Source organism: Triturus cristatus, chromosome 6 (assembly GCF_964204655.1).
Source record: "Triturus cristatus chromosome 6, aTriCri1.1, whole genome shotgun sequence".
Taxonomy (NCBI): Eukaryota; Metazoa; Chordata; class Amphibia; order Caudata; family Salamandridae; genus Triturus; species Triturus cristatus.
In genome coordinates, this window is record NC_140589.1 from 868,359,825 (window position 1) to 868,377,914 (window position 18,090).

General features: G+C 45.7%; 1 protein-coding gene across 1 annotated transcript in view; it reads left to right on the plus strand.

Annotated features, from left to right (window-relative positions):
• The window catches only part of COX20 (cytochrome c oxidase assembly factor COX20), a 116,234-nt gene that overhangs the window by 68,150 nt on the left and 29,994 nt on the right, over positions 1-18,090 (plus strand). The window contains exon 3 of the mRNA XM_085609278.1: positions 17,211-17,274. Within this exon, the coding sequence (XP_085465404.1) occupies positions 17,211-17,274 (64 nt within the window). The remainder of the gene's footprint in view (positions 1-17,210; positions 17,275-18,090) is intronic.

Genomic DNA, 18,090 nt, shown 5'->3' on the forward strand with positions numbered 1-18,090 from the left:
AAGAGTCTTATTTCCCTGTTCACTCAACCTCTTTTCCACACTACACTCTATCTTTTTATCCAGAGTCAAATGCCCAAACATCTTGTCCATATACTGTGTAAACTTGTCTTCAAAACCAGATCTCTCATTTTGATTCATAGTAATCACTCTCCTACAACCACGCACTAATCTTCCCAAACTGTTTTTTTGTCAAATATATATATTTTTTTATTATTGTTCTTCACCCTAATGTGCGCACCATCCGAATGTCCAACCCCTGACTGAACTGGAAGAACTCTTCAGTCAGGCAAACAATGGCGCTATATCCCAAAACATGGCTGTAGCTTAGCAATGCTCTTTCTATTGCATTTCCCGATTTTCTAAAATGGCCGCCGTATGTCGAATTAGGTGTACGGCAGCTTCACACTGACAAACAAAGGAACCTGTCCTTCAAGACTCCAGTGCAAGAGCAGACCCGAATGTTCTGCTCCCGCTAACCAGATCAGCCCTCCTAGCGAACAAAGGATCTGCACTGCACACTAGCAGTGACGATCTTTCTGCTCCGACTAGTATGTGCAGCCCTGCGAGGCACGTGCCCCCTTACCGCCTGCCTAACACGCGCTGCCAACAGCTTCCGACCAACGGTAAGAGCCGTCCTCATTCATTAAATTAACCTGATCAACCCCAAACCACTTCGGGTCTGTAGGAGAGTAGGATCTGCACCTTATGTTGCCCCCACTTTTTTCTGATGTTTACACTGGTTTCTGGCTATAGTCTGGCTGGGACTCTGCTAATCAGGGCCCCAGCCTCTCTGTTCTCTCTAAACAACTTGGAGTGCATATTAGGTGCACTAGTGATTGAATACTATGGTAACCTATGAGCCCCTAGTATATGGTACCTTAGGTACCAAGGGCGTAGGTACTTCACAGGCCTACCAGGGACTGAAGCATGTATTATGCCACCCCTGGGAAGCAGACTAAATCTGACACCACAGGCCTGCTACTGCAGCCTGGGTGAGGTAGTGTTAGCACTCCTCACTGAGATATGGGTTCACTATATCTCTCCCTGCACACACATATAAACCTATCAGTCACCCCTAAGGCAGGCCCTATCAATCCTGAGGGCAGTGTGCTTCGTTTCCATGTGAGGGGTGCCTCTGCCTGAGCAGGGCCCCTCTGCAGCTCTCAGAGTCCATTCTCTGGGGCTGTTTGTGAATGCGGTCAAACCATATACTCTTTAAGTGCATTATAACCTCACGGTTAATGCTAACTTTGTAATGGCTATCTAAACATGTCGTGTTTGGTGTCAAACGCTTTGGAATCCTACCCCCACGCCAGTAACTGGTGTGGGAGTATGATCCCACCCTTCTAGAGGGATAGACATGTACCTACTGTGGAAACACGGTAGAATCCTGAAGAGCCCTGGCATCACAAAATGGATGCCACCAGTCACAGACACTGGGCTGCCCTCCTGCTGCTGACCGAAACTCGCAGTGGAGGAGGCCCAACAATAGGTATTCTGTCACAGGGAGGTGTAACCACCTCCCAGACAGGGTTTAGTGTATTGGGGCTGGGTGGGTGCACTCCTAGAGTGCTTTGAAGTCCTGCACTGGGGGAGCAGTAGGCTCCTCTGTGCACACACCAGTTCAAACCGGTTCAGAGGTTAACTGCCCCTGCTCTGGCGCAAAACTGGACAAAGGGAAGTGGTTGTAGCCACCCACTCCCCTGACCCTCCCATAGGTGTGGTCATAGAGCTAGTCCCTCCCTTCCGTCTAGTATAAGTTAGGGAACCCTTGCCATTGCAAACTAGATATCCCTGGACGACGCTCTGAACAAGAATCCTGGACCTTCGACGTTCCATTACCTCTGGAAGATGGAAGAATCTCCCTTGGAGTCTAGGAGTGACTCCCCTGCTTGGCAGGCACCCAATCATGCAATCAACGGTCGCAAACATTCCCGCTCCCGCCGGAGTCCGAAGTCCCTGCAGCCCAGGAAGCGGATTTCCTGACTTCTCCAAGGCCATCATGAGTCCCCAGCAACGCTGAGGCAAGTGGACCCCACGAGTGACGAGGAACCGCAATCCCTGGGTACCGTGCACTATTTTCGAGTGCAACCCCTTCACGACGTTCTACAAGCTTGTGAATTGGACCACGTGTGGTCCAAGCCCCCAGCAGGGTTTCCACCGAAGATCAGAGGCCTACCTCGTCCCGAGTGACCGTGGGCGCCTGTTGAGTGAATCCTCCCGAGGCGTCTTCGCGATCCCTTGCCGGTTGGCTTGTGGGTCCCCAGAAGACTTTCCTACAGTTCCAAAGGGCTCCCCTGGTTGCTCCAGGCCTGTCCTGACTTACCCTCGCTGGGTGAGTCCCTCAGACCTTGCTGGTCTGCACCGCTGACTTTTTGTCATTTCCGCGAGTCTTGCTGTTACCAAGGCTTGGTGGCTCCAATCTGGTTACCGACACCGTAGTAAGCTGCAGACTTCGTGGGACATGCCGAATCCAGCTCCTGTTTGTCGTCGACGCCTCCTGGACCTTGTGGCTGAAGAGTCAAGACACCTGTGATCACCTGAAATCACCCAACGTCTGTGGGCAGCCATCTTCCTTGCCCCTGGTCACTGCCAAGTGACTTTGAACACTGTCTCCTCTGCTTTCAGGTCTTCCTTCTTCTGAATCCAGCCTTGGATTCCACCGGACACTTCTTCTGTCTTCACAAGCAGCAAGTCTTCTTTGGCTCCCATTGAAAACGACGCCGCGACCCGACACCAAAAAACACCTATGCACTCGGCTTCCCTGGGTGAGGTAACTCCAGCAACTACGGTGCTCCTTTGGGTGTTGGCTGTAGAACTACTTACCCTGTAAGTGACTTGCTTGTAGACTCTGCCGAAGTATCCTTAAACTTTAAATTTCCAACCGCGACTTGCTCCATAGAAGTCAATTGGGATCCGCGGCTGTGTTCACACTGCGTGCGTCTCCCGTGGGTCCTTTACTTACCTGCCTTGGGTGGATTAGTGAGGCCCCAGCGGTTCTGAAGGCCTTGTCTCCTCGCAAGTCGTTATCTCTAAGTCTCTTTTTTAGTATATGGTCTGGTACGCCCCTAGGGTCCCAGCCATATTTGTGCTTAACTTATTGTGAAATGTTGATTTGTGCATATGTTCCTGACTTCTAATCTCATAAAGAGATTAGTAGAGTGTGTCTAGTAATAAATACATATATATTTGATATATATACCTGTGTGGTGTCCTTTCATTTAGTAATTCAAGCGATTATAAGGTAAAACAAGCTGCTTTACATTCCTCTAAAGACTTAGCCTGAAGGCTGCTCTCCACAGCTACCACTAGGATAGCTTTCTTTAAAAGGTTGTCTTAAACCTATCTACCATAAGAGTCGAATTGTACTGGTGCAAGGTGTCCACTTTAACTAGTGAACAGCATATACCAGGCCAACTTCTCACAGGGTCTCAAATGAAAAACCCCGGCTGAAACCTTTATCTTTCAGGCATACGCTTAACACCAGATTCAAACCGTTAAATAAAAAGTATACCTCTAGAATCAAAGCTTTAAATAAAAAGATTAAAATTGGAATTGTAAGACATTAAACCTTAAGATCCTCATACCCCAGTCCAAACATAAGCTTCTTCCACTCGAATAATCACTTAAATCATCATTAACTTCAATAAATCATTTAAATAATTAATATTGACCTCAAAACTCTCATACCCAAAATTAAGGATAAAATAATGTACTTATCAGTGTATAGCGGCAACAAAAGAAGGAAGATGGCTGCTTGTGAAGGGTTTATATGCATGTTCTATGTTCTAGAGTTTTATTGTATTCTAATATTCTTGTTGCTGCTGTGCATGAGGGCAATAAAGGATTTATGCATCATATTGGCCTCCGGGCCTTGCCATAAATTCAGGTAGTATTGATGAGATCTGCATTTGAACTGGTACTTCAGATAAAGAAGGTGCTAAAGTACATGACCCCAATTCTTCACTGAACTTCTAGACGTCCACTTTGTTAACTTCTTGCATGCTGCACATAATGTTGCTGATGCAAAAAAGTCTGCAAGGAAATTTTGAAGTTATAGTATTAAATAATGATGTTTCACATTTGCAGGTACTTGCCTCAGGACTAAAACCAGCTAATACCTGTATGCCATCATTAGTGAGACCAGTTGACGATAGGATGAGAATATATTGCAGTAAGGGTCAGTGGCGGATCCCACAGAGTTATTAATAAGGGAAGAATCCCCATCAGTTTACACCGCTATATGGCCGATGTTAAATAAAAAAAGGGGGTCACACTTGGATTATAAAATTTACATTGCATTTACCAGGAGAATTGACAGGAGAATAAAAAGATATAGAAAGCACAATTTAGAGACAGGAAAGATAAAATACCCTACAAGTGAAGAGCAAAAGGAAAAGTCCAATTGAATGCAAATGCCAAAAAAACATCTGCAGTAATAAGTAATCAAGTAAGCAGGAGTGCCAATTGCCTTCAGGGCAAGGTACGTCGAAAACTGATATTAAAATCTCCCCAGTTTTCAAAAAAATAGGTAGAAGAGAGATATCGCATGGCTCTACAGTTAATAACTAAGATTTCAAGGAGCACGGGACAGACGTAAGAGAGACTGTAGGAAAAGTATCAGATAATGAAATAGGGGATTTGGCTAAATGAACATATGGGTCTTTGTAGAGCCCCTTCAAAAAATGGTAAAAGAATTAGAAAATGACATCCATTAAAAAGGTCACAATTCCTCCATGACATTTCTAAATACCAAGCCAGAAACCACCCTCTTCAAATGATGTAAAACAGGTGGGAGTAAAAAAGGAAATGAGTTTACAAAGGTTTTATTGTTCTTTAGCAGCGACAAATAGTTTTTGCCCTAAAATGAAGGGCTGTCATATCACCTGCCTTTTATATGCAGGCAATATTGTCATTATGGGTATGGAGCATAGAGGCGAGATTGGAGGTGCCTCAAGGAAGACGCAATGAGAAGGAGGGTAAAGGTATTACACTCTTGGGTCCCGCTGGGAAATCTGAATAGTATTCCCTAAGCAGTGCTCTGATAGGAAAAAAGTAAAGAGATCTAGCGATTCTAGTGGTACAATAGCTTCAGGTGTGAGGCGTTTGCAGAATTGCCCATTGGGAAAGAAACCATTCATCTCAGCTATACCCCATTGCCTTACTCGTTGGACAGCCAGTCCCTCCTGCAATATACAAGAGAGTAGGAACTGCAAGACCTTCTGCGCAGGAGAATATAGTACCTTGAAACCAAGTTTATCCTAGAGGCGGATCCTGGCCTGTTGCGTACATGCTACTGTGTCAATTTTGCAGCGCAGTTAGCTTGACATCTGGCCAGTAAGAGCTGGGAGTGGGGTAGGGCACACCTGGTCATTTTTAGGATCATAGTGCGCCAGGTAGGGGGGAGGTTGCAGGCAATAGTAGGCAAAGGAAGCCTGAGAACAGAGGAAGTAAAGTTCAAAATCAAGGGCTGTAAAGCTACCTGATCATACAGTAAGGTTAGTGTTTCCCAGCAGAGTGGGGGATGCCCCCCCCAAGCAAATTGCACCATATGGGCGTGGAGCATACAGCGAAAGTGGCGAGGGGAAGGAATAAGTATGCTTAAGAAAAGCTAGAGTAGCCGCGGAAGTATGACCATTTTTATTATGGTGATACGTCCCATCAATGAAAGGGATAATGTAATGCAACAGTGGAACTTTTCTACCAATTGATGAATCACTGCTCCATAATTCTCAAGTAAAACATCACATTTGCTAGCACTGGCTCGGAACCCTTTGTATTTGAGAGAGTCGTTACCCATTGTAAAGGCAGCAAAAGCGGGCAAAGTTTAGTGGCGGGTGAGGGGGGAAATGTAGGATTGTCCAATTGATAGCTAGGCCGGCTACCACCTGGAACAAAGAGAATTCTCGTATGACGGGATCAAGATTCTCCTCCGGGTTACTCAAAGGGTGATGTCATCTTCATATAGAGAGATCACTAAATTGCATTGCGAAAAAGCCAGGCACCTACTCTCATGTAATTGTCTAACGGCGAGGCCATCAGCTCAGTCGCCAAGGTGTAAAGCAAAAGCGATAGAGAGCATCCCTGATGAGTTCCTCTGCTGATTAGAATGGGGACCGACAATAGACCATTCACCCGGATCAGAGTCAGAGCTATGGTGTAAAGTAGCCGGATCAATCGCCCAAAAAAGGATTGGGGATCCCGATTCTACAAAGAACCGCGAACAAATATGACCATTCTAGAAAGTTCAAAGCTTTAGTGGTGTCAAGAAAGACAGCTAGAGCCTTTTCCTCAGGTTTTAATTAGTGCAAAAGGGCAAAAAGCGTCCCGAGGTTGTGGGAAGTGGAGCGGTTTGGGATTTAGCCGGCCCGATCTGGCAAGATAAGGCTATCACTCCCTGAGGATTTAGGGGTGGGTAGTCTACTTACTGCTGTAGTTATCTCATCCAGGGTCAGAGGCTCTGCTAGAGAGGCACGTCGGGGTCCTTCTAGCCATTCCAGAGTTAAGCAATCGAAATAAGCAGTGTAGTTCTCTCCATTATATGAATGTCGAGAAGTATATAAATGAGTATAATAGTCCACAAAATCTGCGAGTATATCCTCAATATCAAATATCAGAATATAGTCTTCTCAAGTCAATTGAGTAATGGCCTGGGGACCCCAGTGGCGATTTAACAGATGGGCTAGAGTCTGGCTCAGCCTATCAGATTCCCCGTACACATGCGCCCTGGAGCAGCGAGACAGATGCTAGCTTTCAGTGTCTGCCAATTTGTGGTACTCGGGTAAAAGAGAGTGGAGCTCTGCTACTCGATACGGATCTTATGCATTCTCAGTGTTGCGCCCCTGGTGTCTAAGTCGCTGTTCCATTCATTCCAACGGACTTGTTTACGTTTTCCGAATCAAAAAGTGTTTAGACACATACATACCACGTTATGTAAACCTTAAAGGTTGCTCAAACCTTGCCCACTGAGTCCACCGAGCCTTCGTTTGTCGTAAAAAAGTCAGTAATGTCATGGTGTATGCTCGAGCGAAAGATTAGATCCAACAACGCCTGAGGGGAAAGCTTCCAAGAAAAAGCTGTGTGTTTGGAGGGAGAGATAACATGGGCAAGTACGGAAAAGTCCTTGGCAGGTGTTCATCGCGTGTGGCCCAGCCGCAAATATCAGGGGTTCCCAACCAGTAATCAAGCCTAGCCCAAGAATCATGGACAGTAGATACATGTGTACAGTGTACCCAACAACTAACAAGAAAAACCTCTGGACTGACCTATATTACTCTTGAAATGGCCAATAATGGCTCAAGACTAACGCAAACCCCAATGTCTCTATCGTACACCACAATTAGTCAAAAATATATATATTTTTTATTTAGTTTTTCTCAATACATAGTTATTTTGTGCTTTTTTATGTTTAAAATTGTTTTATCATTGTGCAGTTGCTTAAACAAGGCAAATACAAAATTATCTACACATACATATATACGAGAATTGAATGCAACAAACAGTTACCTAGAAAAGAATATCATCACAACAATTTAGATGTGCTGTAGTCACATATCTTTACATCTCTGAGGTTATCAGTTATTTGAATTGTTTCATATATTCTTTCTACACATAATAGGTAATCACGAAAACATTTTTTTAAAACAACGTGTAATAGCTAAGAGACGCAAATCAATACATGAATAAGAAACCCCACAAACACCATCCACAAGTCTCTCATACCATTCGAACTTCCTCATTCACACCTACACTCACACAAAAAGAGATTCAAACAGTGGAGATCCCATGACACTCTAATAGCGACAGACTCTGTAGTTGTTGGTGATGTAAATCACACCCATCGGATATCTCTGGTGTGTCTGTCTCAAAAGGAACTCTCCACATGTGAACCAATGGTCATGTGTACCCTCTTTACTCCCAGGATGGCAGGCCCTCCAGATAAAGCCCCCCACCGAGTACACTACAGCAGTGCCTCCAGGTTGCGCAGTAGAAATATGGAACATCTGTGTTTGGCCCATAGGTATTGATGATGACGATTAGAAGATGTTTCCCCTGTATTGTTAACTGCAGGAAAACAAACTTCCCTGGGTATCGGTGATTTCAGCCAGCAGAAAGACCATCAAACACTTCTTAATCAATAAAAACACCTCCCTAACCTCTGTCGCGTAACTGGCATATAGTCTGCGAGAGGCCCAGTTATTAGTGAATGGTATGTCTGCTGAGGGCTTTAGATGCGTCTCCTGCAGGACAGCAATTTGAATATTATGACATGTCAGATACAACAGTAGATTCTGCTTTTTTCGAGGGTCATAAAGACCCGGCACATTCCAGGAGATGAAATTGAGGCCAGAGATCATAGATGTGTTATGCGCCATGTAACGCAAGGCATGGTGCCGGTAGTACAAGTGATGGGAAGACAAACCTGTCAGTTGCATTACAACCAAAAGCAGGCTGATAGACAATGCTCCTTGGGTGGTAAGAGAGCAGCAGCTAATACAGTGAACAGCGCAGTAAATAGAACAACCCCTCCCAACCACACTGATTACAACCATGTCAGTTAAACCCCTGTAAACAAGAACAGTACCAATAATGAAGTAACAAAGTTAAACCGCAACTCGTTGAAGAGACCAATAAATATAATATGCAGTGCAGTGGGGGTGACCTCAATACAGTCAACCATCCGAACCACACAACCGAAGAGGAGGGCCAATCACCATAATATAACATTGAGTACTTAAGAGCGATGTCTAGGAAACAATGATCATCCATACATTAGTATCCAAGTGTGCTCCACTGGCACATAGCCATCGACCCAAGCATGCCCAAAAAAGAGCAGTAAGCAGGCAGCTGTCGAAGTTACATGGAAACAATATAGAAGCCAAACCACACACCCAGAGGGACGGGGAATAGCACCTTCCCAGCGAAGAGGAGGATAGGAATGAGGGTGCCTAAGGCATTAAAGTGTCAAGCCCAATAACATCTGAGAGGCCAATGTCACTGCCAGGGATGGAAGACTGTGTATTGCGACGTCGGCAAAAACACCCCCAAGGGTTCACTTGATGTTATTTAGACCCTCAAGAGGAGATGTAAAGACAGTCACCTTGCCATTCAATTTGCAGCGGAGGCACGCAGGGTACAACATGGCATAAGGTGTATCGTGTTTTTCGCTAAAATGCCTTCACCTCCTGAAAAGCTTGCAAGGTCTCCTGCACCCACAAAGTGAAATAGAAAGCTTAGAACCCTGGTACAGAAAGGCCCCCTTTTCCCAAGCCAAGCGTAGCACTGTGTTACGGTCCTGATAATTCAGAAGCCCGGCGATGATTGGGCGCAGTGTGGGTGGAGGGCCTCCGGCACGAATTGGGGGCCCAGAGAGCAATGAGCCCGCTCCACCAGAAGCATTTGGGAAAAGAGTCTGCATTGCACAGGTCACATAACAATTTCTCAACAAAAGGCTCCATCTTTCCGTTGTTGGCAAACTCCGGGATGTCCATCAGACACAAATTGTTGCACCTAGAGCGGGCCACCAAGTCCACATTCCTGGCTGCTTTATTGAGGAGTTCAGTGCAGAGCTTTTGATAGTTGAAACTTAAGGCGGTGTGATCCACATCCATGGTGGAAATACGTTGTTCTACATCAGTGGTTTGTGTTTCTTGCTTCTCAAGACGAGAATTATGTTTTTCCAGTCGGTCTGTTAAGTGGTTAGTTTTAGAATCAATACCATGAAGGCTGATGTTCATCTGCAGCAGCAATGCATGAGTATCTGGCTCACCGAAGACACTGTAATTCTTTCCTAGCTACACCCTCTCATCCACTGACTTGCAGGTCGCGTCCTTATGGGGTTCAAACCCTATCTGGGGTTGTATTGGATCCGTTTAGTCCATGATGGGGGAGCTCAACTCAAGGCCAATCCAGCGTGAGCTCTGCCATATAGGCCCGTTGAATCAAGTGAATAGGAAGCACAGCCGCAGGTGACACCTGACTTGAGTTTGAATCCTCAGCTCCGCAAAGACTGCAATCTGCCAGAGGCCCTAATCGCAGGAAGACAAGTATTCAGAAATCGCCAAAACTTCCGCAGACAGCAGCAGAATTCAGTTGCCACACACTCACGAAGCCAGCAGTCCGGCAAATGCAAAGGGCAGTAGGTGTATGCCAAGCCGACCTTCCAGTCCGAGACCAGAGGCCAGACCCCCGCAAACCATGTAGCAGAGGAATGTAAGGCCGGACTCCAGCCCAGCAGCCATAAGCCGAACCTGGGAGCCATCCCCAGCCCACCCGATGCAGTTGAGAGGTTTAAATATTTAGGGATGTGATTTGGAATGAAGTTGCAGTAGAAAAAGCATAACAAAGTCCTACAAGCAAGAGCCCTTTCCTCTGTGTATGGGCTCAAACAATTTAGTAACAAATATGGTGAGCCATCTTTAAGACCAGTGTTATCATCCTGCCTTGCTATGATGCACCCTCAATTTCAAAACTTGATTGGATTTTAGAGAGGGCAAATGTTTGAAAAAGCTTTGGTCTCTACCGTCTTCTACAATGATCTAAGCCATAAGAACGGAAACTGACCTAACTGCCTGGAGCTACTTAGCATGTGCCGATGTGATTAGATTTTGGAGTTGTATAGGAAATGGTGCAACCCAAAAAACTACCACACCATGTCAAAATTAGATAATGTATAGTGAATAAAGATGGGTACACAATGTCAGAAAAACTTTCTGTGAGATATGTAATAGTATATCGGTAATAGCAAATACTAACTTACAATTAAGGCTATCCACAGTCAAGCTGCAAGTATTGACCAAACTTTGTGCCAGAGAACACAATCTGAGGTATCTGAACAATAAAGTATCTAGTCTGTTTTTGAGACCTTCTTGGCAAAATAGCGAGACGTTCCCATATATTAACGTTCAACCAAATTCCGCCGGGAGTCGAGGTGAATCCAGTCCTTCCTTGTTCTTCTGCAAAGACGGTACTCTAAAATAACAATAGAAATTGCACATGGGGTTTGAATGTACATTGTAATGCTTTACATATTACATTAGGTAGTTTGTGGTTATTATCGGCACGAAAAGCACTTTTCAGGGCTATCTTTATGAAATACTGGATCGAAGACAAGCTGCTCACTTTTTATTAGCTATGAGGTATCTAGATGTGACTTGTGCACTAAGGAGATATTTATTAGCTGTGAAGGGATTTTTATAGAGGTTTAACTACTTGGTTTTTAACGATTATGTACTGATGAGTTTGTGCAATAGGATGACCTTCATTATCTAGGAAATCTTTTACTGGTTGGTCTTAATGTTTTATATATTGGGCATGTATATTGGGATTGGTTAAAGACTACAGTTTAAATAAACAAGTTTCTTGACGGACTGACCACTGCAGTGACAGTGCAAACAGACTGCAAGCCTACCATTCGTGGCCTGGCTATGCAGTTCTAAACTGCCAATTCAACCTGTCAAAATAATCCCTTTTGGCAACTCAAAACCTTCCTTTGAAATATTAATAAGTCAATATAACAAGTAGGCCACAAGGCAGGGTTCATAGTATTTAATAGTAGGGCATGTAAAAGTTTCATGTTACCCATGTCCTTACAATGATAAAGCCCCTAAAGCAATTTTTACTGTAGCAAGACAAGCTGTTCCATAGGAGAGCACTAGGTTACACTGTTACTTTAATAATGCTATATTTGACCTGGAAAGAGCTGGAAATTTCATTCTTTGACTCAGTGATATTTATTAAAAGCCAATTCATTGGTGAAGTTGGATCTTTTATAAATATTAGGGAAGAGGGTGAGGCTCCTTTACACGGGACCCATGGCTCAAGTGGTGGTGAATGGGCGGGTCTCTCGGCCCTTTGCCCTCGGCAGGGGCACGAGGCAGGGGTGCCCGTTGTCCCCGTTGCTTTTTGCTCTCGCCCTGGAGCCACTCGCTGCCTGGCTCCGTTGGGAGCCCTCGCTCAGAGGGATCCGGTGGGGCCCGGGCTTTGAAGATCGGGTCTCGCTGTATGCGGACGACATTCTCCTGTATCTCACCTCACCGCGGCAGTCACTCAACGTCCTCTTTGACGTTCTGACCTCCTTTGGGAACAATTCGGGTCTCACGATCAATTGGTCTAAATCCTGCGTTTATCCCATCGCTGGTGGTCCTCCTCTCCTGCCGCCTCGGCTCCCGATTCAAATATCTCTGAGCGGCTTTCAGTACCTGGGGATATACGTTTCGCTGGACCCGGTGGCTCGCTACGAACAGAATCTTCTGCGTCCACTTCGGCGACTGCGTGAGGACACGGCCCGGTGGTGCAGGCTGCCCCTGTCCCCGCTGGGTCGGGCCGCGCTGTTTAAAATGATGTCCCTTCCCAGGTTCCTCTATGCACTCCAGAACTCCTTCGACGTTATCCCAGTGGCCTACTTTCGGGAGGTGGAGAGCCTGCAGAGGAGACTGGTGTGGAACGGCCGGGCGCGTATTGCTCTTGCCAAGCTCACTCTCCCCTGGTATGACGGGGGCATCGCGCTTCCTGACATTCGCAGGTACTATTGGGCCTCGCAGCTATCTGCCATTAACCACGCCACGTATGCGCCCGGCTTGAATCCGGCGTATGAGATGGACAAGTTCCTGCTTCCCGGCGGGAACTACAACAGGGCACTTTATTCCCGCCTGGCTGACCGGACCCTTACGGGTCCTACTAAGATTGCTGTGCGGACCTGGAGGGCTGCCACTGCGGCCATGGGCTGGAGTGAGCGAATGACATGTGCTACTCCCTTGTTTGCCTCCGACCGCCTGGGCAGCTTGTGGACCACCAAGGGGTTTGACCAGTGGGACACGATTGGTATTAGCAAAGTGGGAGACCTGTGGCACAAGGGCGCGGTCAAGACTTTCGCGGTGCTCCAGGCCGAATACGAGCTGACCGACAGGGAGTTCTTCCGCTACGCCCAGGTTCGACACGCCCTGCTCTCGGTCTTCGGGGAGGGGACCAAGATCCCTGTTTCCTCGCCCCTCGAGGACCGCGTACTTGACGGACATGTCCCTGATAGTACTATTTCTTTAATTTATAAAAAATTGATTAATCACCGGGCGGATCTCCTGGTGCGCCTTCGGGAGGCTTGGACTGGGGATGGGGTCGAATTGGACGACGAAGACTGGCAGTCTGCACTGTCGTCCCCCAAGGAGGTTGCCATTCCGGCTCGTCTCCGGTTGGTACAGCTCAAGATTCTCCACCGGGTGTATGTTACGGGTCCGCGCTTGGTCGCGATGGGATTTTCCGACGACGGGCTCTGTAAACGAGGCTGCGGGCTCAGCGCCACCTTTCTTCATATCCTTTGGGAGTGCCGCGAGGTGGCGGACTACTGGCGCCGGGTCCACACGGTTATGGGACAGGTCACCGGGGTTGTGCTGCTGCCGGAGGTGCGTCGCTGTGTCCTGAATGTGTGGGAGCCCAATGACTACAACGCGGCTCAGACTCGGTGGGCGGCCCTAGGGAACATGATTGCCAAGAGGGATATAGCGCAACTTTGGGGCGCTCAACGGCCGCCCACCGTGTCAGTATGGAAGGAGAATATGGACTGGTGTATGTTTCGGGAGAAGACAGTGTATGTGGCCCGTGGCAAGCCGGGGGCATGGGGTAGAATTTGGGGTCAATGGAATGCGTATCGCGGAGGCATCTGTACGCCCCCCCTGGTAGACACTGATATCGCCATGTCCCCCTGACCCTTGACGGCTCCTGGCGCTTTTTGTAACAACTACATATGGACGTTCATCTCCCTTGACCCCCTTCCCCCCCCCCCCTCCCCCTCCGTCCCCGGCCCCCCGGTACTCCTCTCTTTAGCGGATTGCTCAAATGTTCTGACTGGAGTTTCCCGGGGGGAGCCTGAACCGCACTGGTATCCCTCGTAACTCGCCTTTTGTTTTTATTGTTTTTCCTTTTGTTTCTGTTCTTGCTGGACTGACACTTGCTGTTCTTCGAGAACTATCTTGAACCACTGCGGGGCAGTGCCCTGGGAACGGACTGCAGCCTTGATATGTGTATATTTCCTTATGTACCTAGCGGCCGGCCCGGGTGGTTGTAGGCCCATACTTGTAACCGAATTATTGTTCAATAAAAACTTTTTCAAAAAAAAAAAACAAAAAAAAAAAAAATATTAGGGAAGAGTTACTTTTAGAAAGTTAACTTTTCCCTGCCTAAAGCTTCTGGGGGCTAATTTACATTGGCCTCCAGCTGCAGCCCTCTGAGTGCTTAACCCCAAATGAGTTGTAAAAACTGCTCCCAGAGCAGGAGAGAAAGCTTTGGGTGTGTGAGGTGTTTCTGTTCCTCTGGCAGGATGGCCACTTCGGCACTACCCAGGATCTTAGTTTACTTCAAAGGGCCCCCCTTGTCACAGGCTGGTCTCAGATGACTGGACAGACTCATTCTTTGTTCCCCCAGTCACCCATACTTCAATCACAGTGGGGAGGGAGCAGCCCCCAGAAATGATTTGAAGTGATCTCAGAGGAGGGGTTGCTCATTTCCTCTGGGGTGGTCATGCAAGCTTTGCATAAGGGGGGGAGGGGTTACATTTTTATTTAAAACTTTAAAAATACATGTCTCAGGCAGCACTTATAGTATTTTTGTTGTTTTGATAGCATAGAGCCTAGAAAAGCTGACTCAATATTAATGCAAAAAAAATGTATGCTCACTGGCAATGTTTTCAATTTAGAAACAGTGTATTTTTCTGACAATGTTCAAACGAACAAGGCAGAGAAGAGAAAATTTTCAGTTCCCTGATACACATTAGAAATGCAGCGGCAAGGGAAGATTGTCTTGTAGAGAGAAGTCGTGGAAGGAAGAAGGAAAAGTAGCATGAACTTCCGTATGCTTTTGTAAAAATGCATTTTTTGCGCATTTTTGTGGCAAAGCAGAGCTGAACAAAAAATACCCCTCTTTGCTCCACAGTACACTATTGGCAATATAAGTAGGTCTACAAGGTACCAGTGCAGAGATAGGGTTATACTAATAGACCGGCTGCTAAGTGGAGATGCTGAAAGGCTGAATTCCGACAGCATTAGGTGTGTGGAGAAACTGTACTTGGCTTGGCATAATAAATCATAGAGAACTGATATGGTAGTGTGGGTTGGATTGGTTAAACAATAATCAATACTATAATAGATACATTGGGAAGGGAATAGACTAATAAGTTAGAGTGTGTTGAAATATGATTGGGGCTTTTGTAACCTTTAACCCTAATTTTCATATCCTCTCCTGAGTAGTTTATAATAATACTTGTGATAGTTCTGATACACTCTGTAGACATGTATTGCTTAATAAATAATTATGTAAGTGGAAAATGCCAATCGTATGTACGTCCAAGGCTAGAGCTCTGCTTTATCAACTCCTGCACATAAAAGATTATCTGACAAGATTCATTTTCAAGTCAAAGATGTTCATTGGTACCCAAGTCATATCCCTTCTCATTATTATCAAATTAGTTTTACTAAGCTTGGTTCTTTCTTGATCGTCTCCAGCACCAACTTTTCCAGTATCGATGCTTTGAAGTCAACACGTTTTGTTTTAGCTGGCAGATAGGTGCCTAATTGGTTTCTCTTGTTTGTTCTACATTAAGTTCTACATGGGGTAAAGATATGATTGATACAAGTATATAATAAGCCACATGTAGCACAACAATAACCAGCTGGGTTTGCTGGAGCCCCTGTCTGGAGGATACCTAGTAGCCCAGTGCTCACTGTTCCTCCTGGAGCAGGAGCAAGAATGATTTCCATTTGGTTGGTCTTATTCTACTGAGGCATAGTAGGCTAAAATCGATGGACGGGAATGCATCCCCAAGTGATCGCTAGTAGCTGAAAATTATTCAGACATTCCTTCCATCCCCTTGGTTTTTGTTCCTTCCATTCATATCATGGGTGTCTCTCTCTAGTAATCTCATATCAAATACTAAATGAAGGCTAAATACTGAGAGCTTATTTGTAGTTTCTCACGTAAGGAAATTTTGTTTCGAGTAAAAATACTGTTTGCTAAATCATTCTAAATAAAGTTTCTGGACTTTGCTATGCTCTAAAATATTGCATTGAAGGTGTAATAAAGTGGGCTGTTTGTGTTTTGTTTACAAATGGCCACACTTTAGAAGTAGATTTGCTCTAGGCTGTGCCATACATCAGGTTTACTTATCCCTCTAATATGTTACTAGATTGATCATGGAAAAGTGATGAATATGATTAATTAAAACAAACTAGATTCTCTTTCCTCTGTGCCTCATTTGCTATAAATGTTATGTTGCTCTACTATCAAATCAATACATAAGATGTCATTAAAAGAGAAACGTGCTAGGCAAACAAATGATGGACGGAATGCTGAATAAATCATACATTTTCACCCCCAGTCAAGAGATCGGAGTTAAATCCATCGTGCTTTTGCTCACCATGCCACCCCAGTTTAGACCCAGCCATATGCAAATCAGTCTGACCCTGTGCCCCATGGGAACAGTCCAGACCGAACTGCCAAGCCAGGTCCTCCCTATACCGTAAACAAGCATCCTGGGACCGGTTTCTGGGTATTACCCTTCATCAGCCAGGCAAGCTTGAATCCAGTGGCACAGTGAGCAAGGGACCCAGGTCTGGGCATACCCATCCCACTTAGGGTGAAAAGTGCTACGCAAACAAATGATGGACGGATTGCTGAATAAATCATACATTCACCCCCCAGTCAAGAGATCTGGGTTAAATCCAGCATTCTGTCCATCAATTGTTCTTTTTGCATTTGTCACCCCGAGGGGGACGGGTATGCCAAGACGTGGGTCCCGCGCTCTCCATGCCACTGGAGTCAAACTATCCTGGCTGATGAGGGCTGAAAGCCCGAAACCGGTCCTAGGATGCTTGTGTCCAGTCCAGGGAGGACCTGACCTGGCAGTTCAGGCTGGACTGTTCCCATTGGGCGCAGGGTCAAGACTGATTTGCATATGGCTTGGTCCTAACTGGAATGGCATGGTGAGCAAAAAAAGATGGATTTGGGCACAAATCCCTGTACTGGGGTGCATGTATGACATTGTTCTGCATTCTGTCCATCGATTGTTCTTTTTGCATTAAAAGAGAAACGTGGCAGAACTTCATGCATTTTGTAGATGTGATTATTCGAGGCAAAGACAGTTTTGTTCTGACCCTGAATCTTTGTTGCGTGACAATATGGGAGTCTGAAATGTAGTTCTAATTGCTTTGAATTCTATTTTACAGGCCGAGTCAGACGATCCTGCGATGTTGGCGTTGGAGGCTTTATTTTCACAACATTCGCATGCTGGTAGGGAATGGTTTGTTTTTCTGTTTTGTTTTTTTATTCAGCAGAATATGGCCCTTCGTAATGGACATGTTTGTAACACAAAGTTTTTTGTGAATCTAAGGTTTTTGACGAATCATAACATTTGATTGTGTTCTTTTATAAAAAGTCATCAAAGAGCGCAAGAGTATTTTACAACTACTAGTGCCACCCCCAAGCAGAAGCTGTACCTTTCAATATAAGGTCATGTGCTGTCTACAACTGGGGTAAAAGGCTGTGAGCAGATTGCGAGCAAAGGCATTTTCATTCATATGCTCCTGAGTGGGGCTGCTTGTCCACCTCAACCAGGTATCTGAGCACCAGTAGCACTGTCCCTAATAAAACACAGATTAAATGAGCCTACTGAGAACTTATAATTCACCCGGGGAACAAAGAAGAAATATTCATTTTCTAATGCAACAAATATCCTGTGGTAAAGGGTAGTAGACAGTAGTGGGCAACACAGTGCTGATCTTCCCAGACTACCCTGCTTAGGTACAGCAACATCATTCTTCTTACCTGTTCTGAGGATTTGTATACTGCGCTGTCAACCAGAGGGGTATTCTGGCGCTGAGCAGGTATGAATCAAGTCATGCCCAGCGCAAGCAGGGAGCTATTCGAAGAGCCAAGTCTTCAGACTTTTGTGGAACTCAAGGATCAATAAGTCTCTGATGTACAGTGACAAGTCGTTCAATGCTTTAGGAATGATGTAGGAAAATGCCCTCCCACTATATGTGGTTTTGCGAATGTATGAGATGTGTACAAGTAGGAGTCTGGGCAGGTGGAGATGTCTGGATTGCG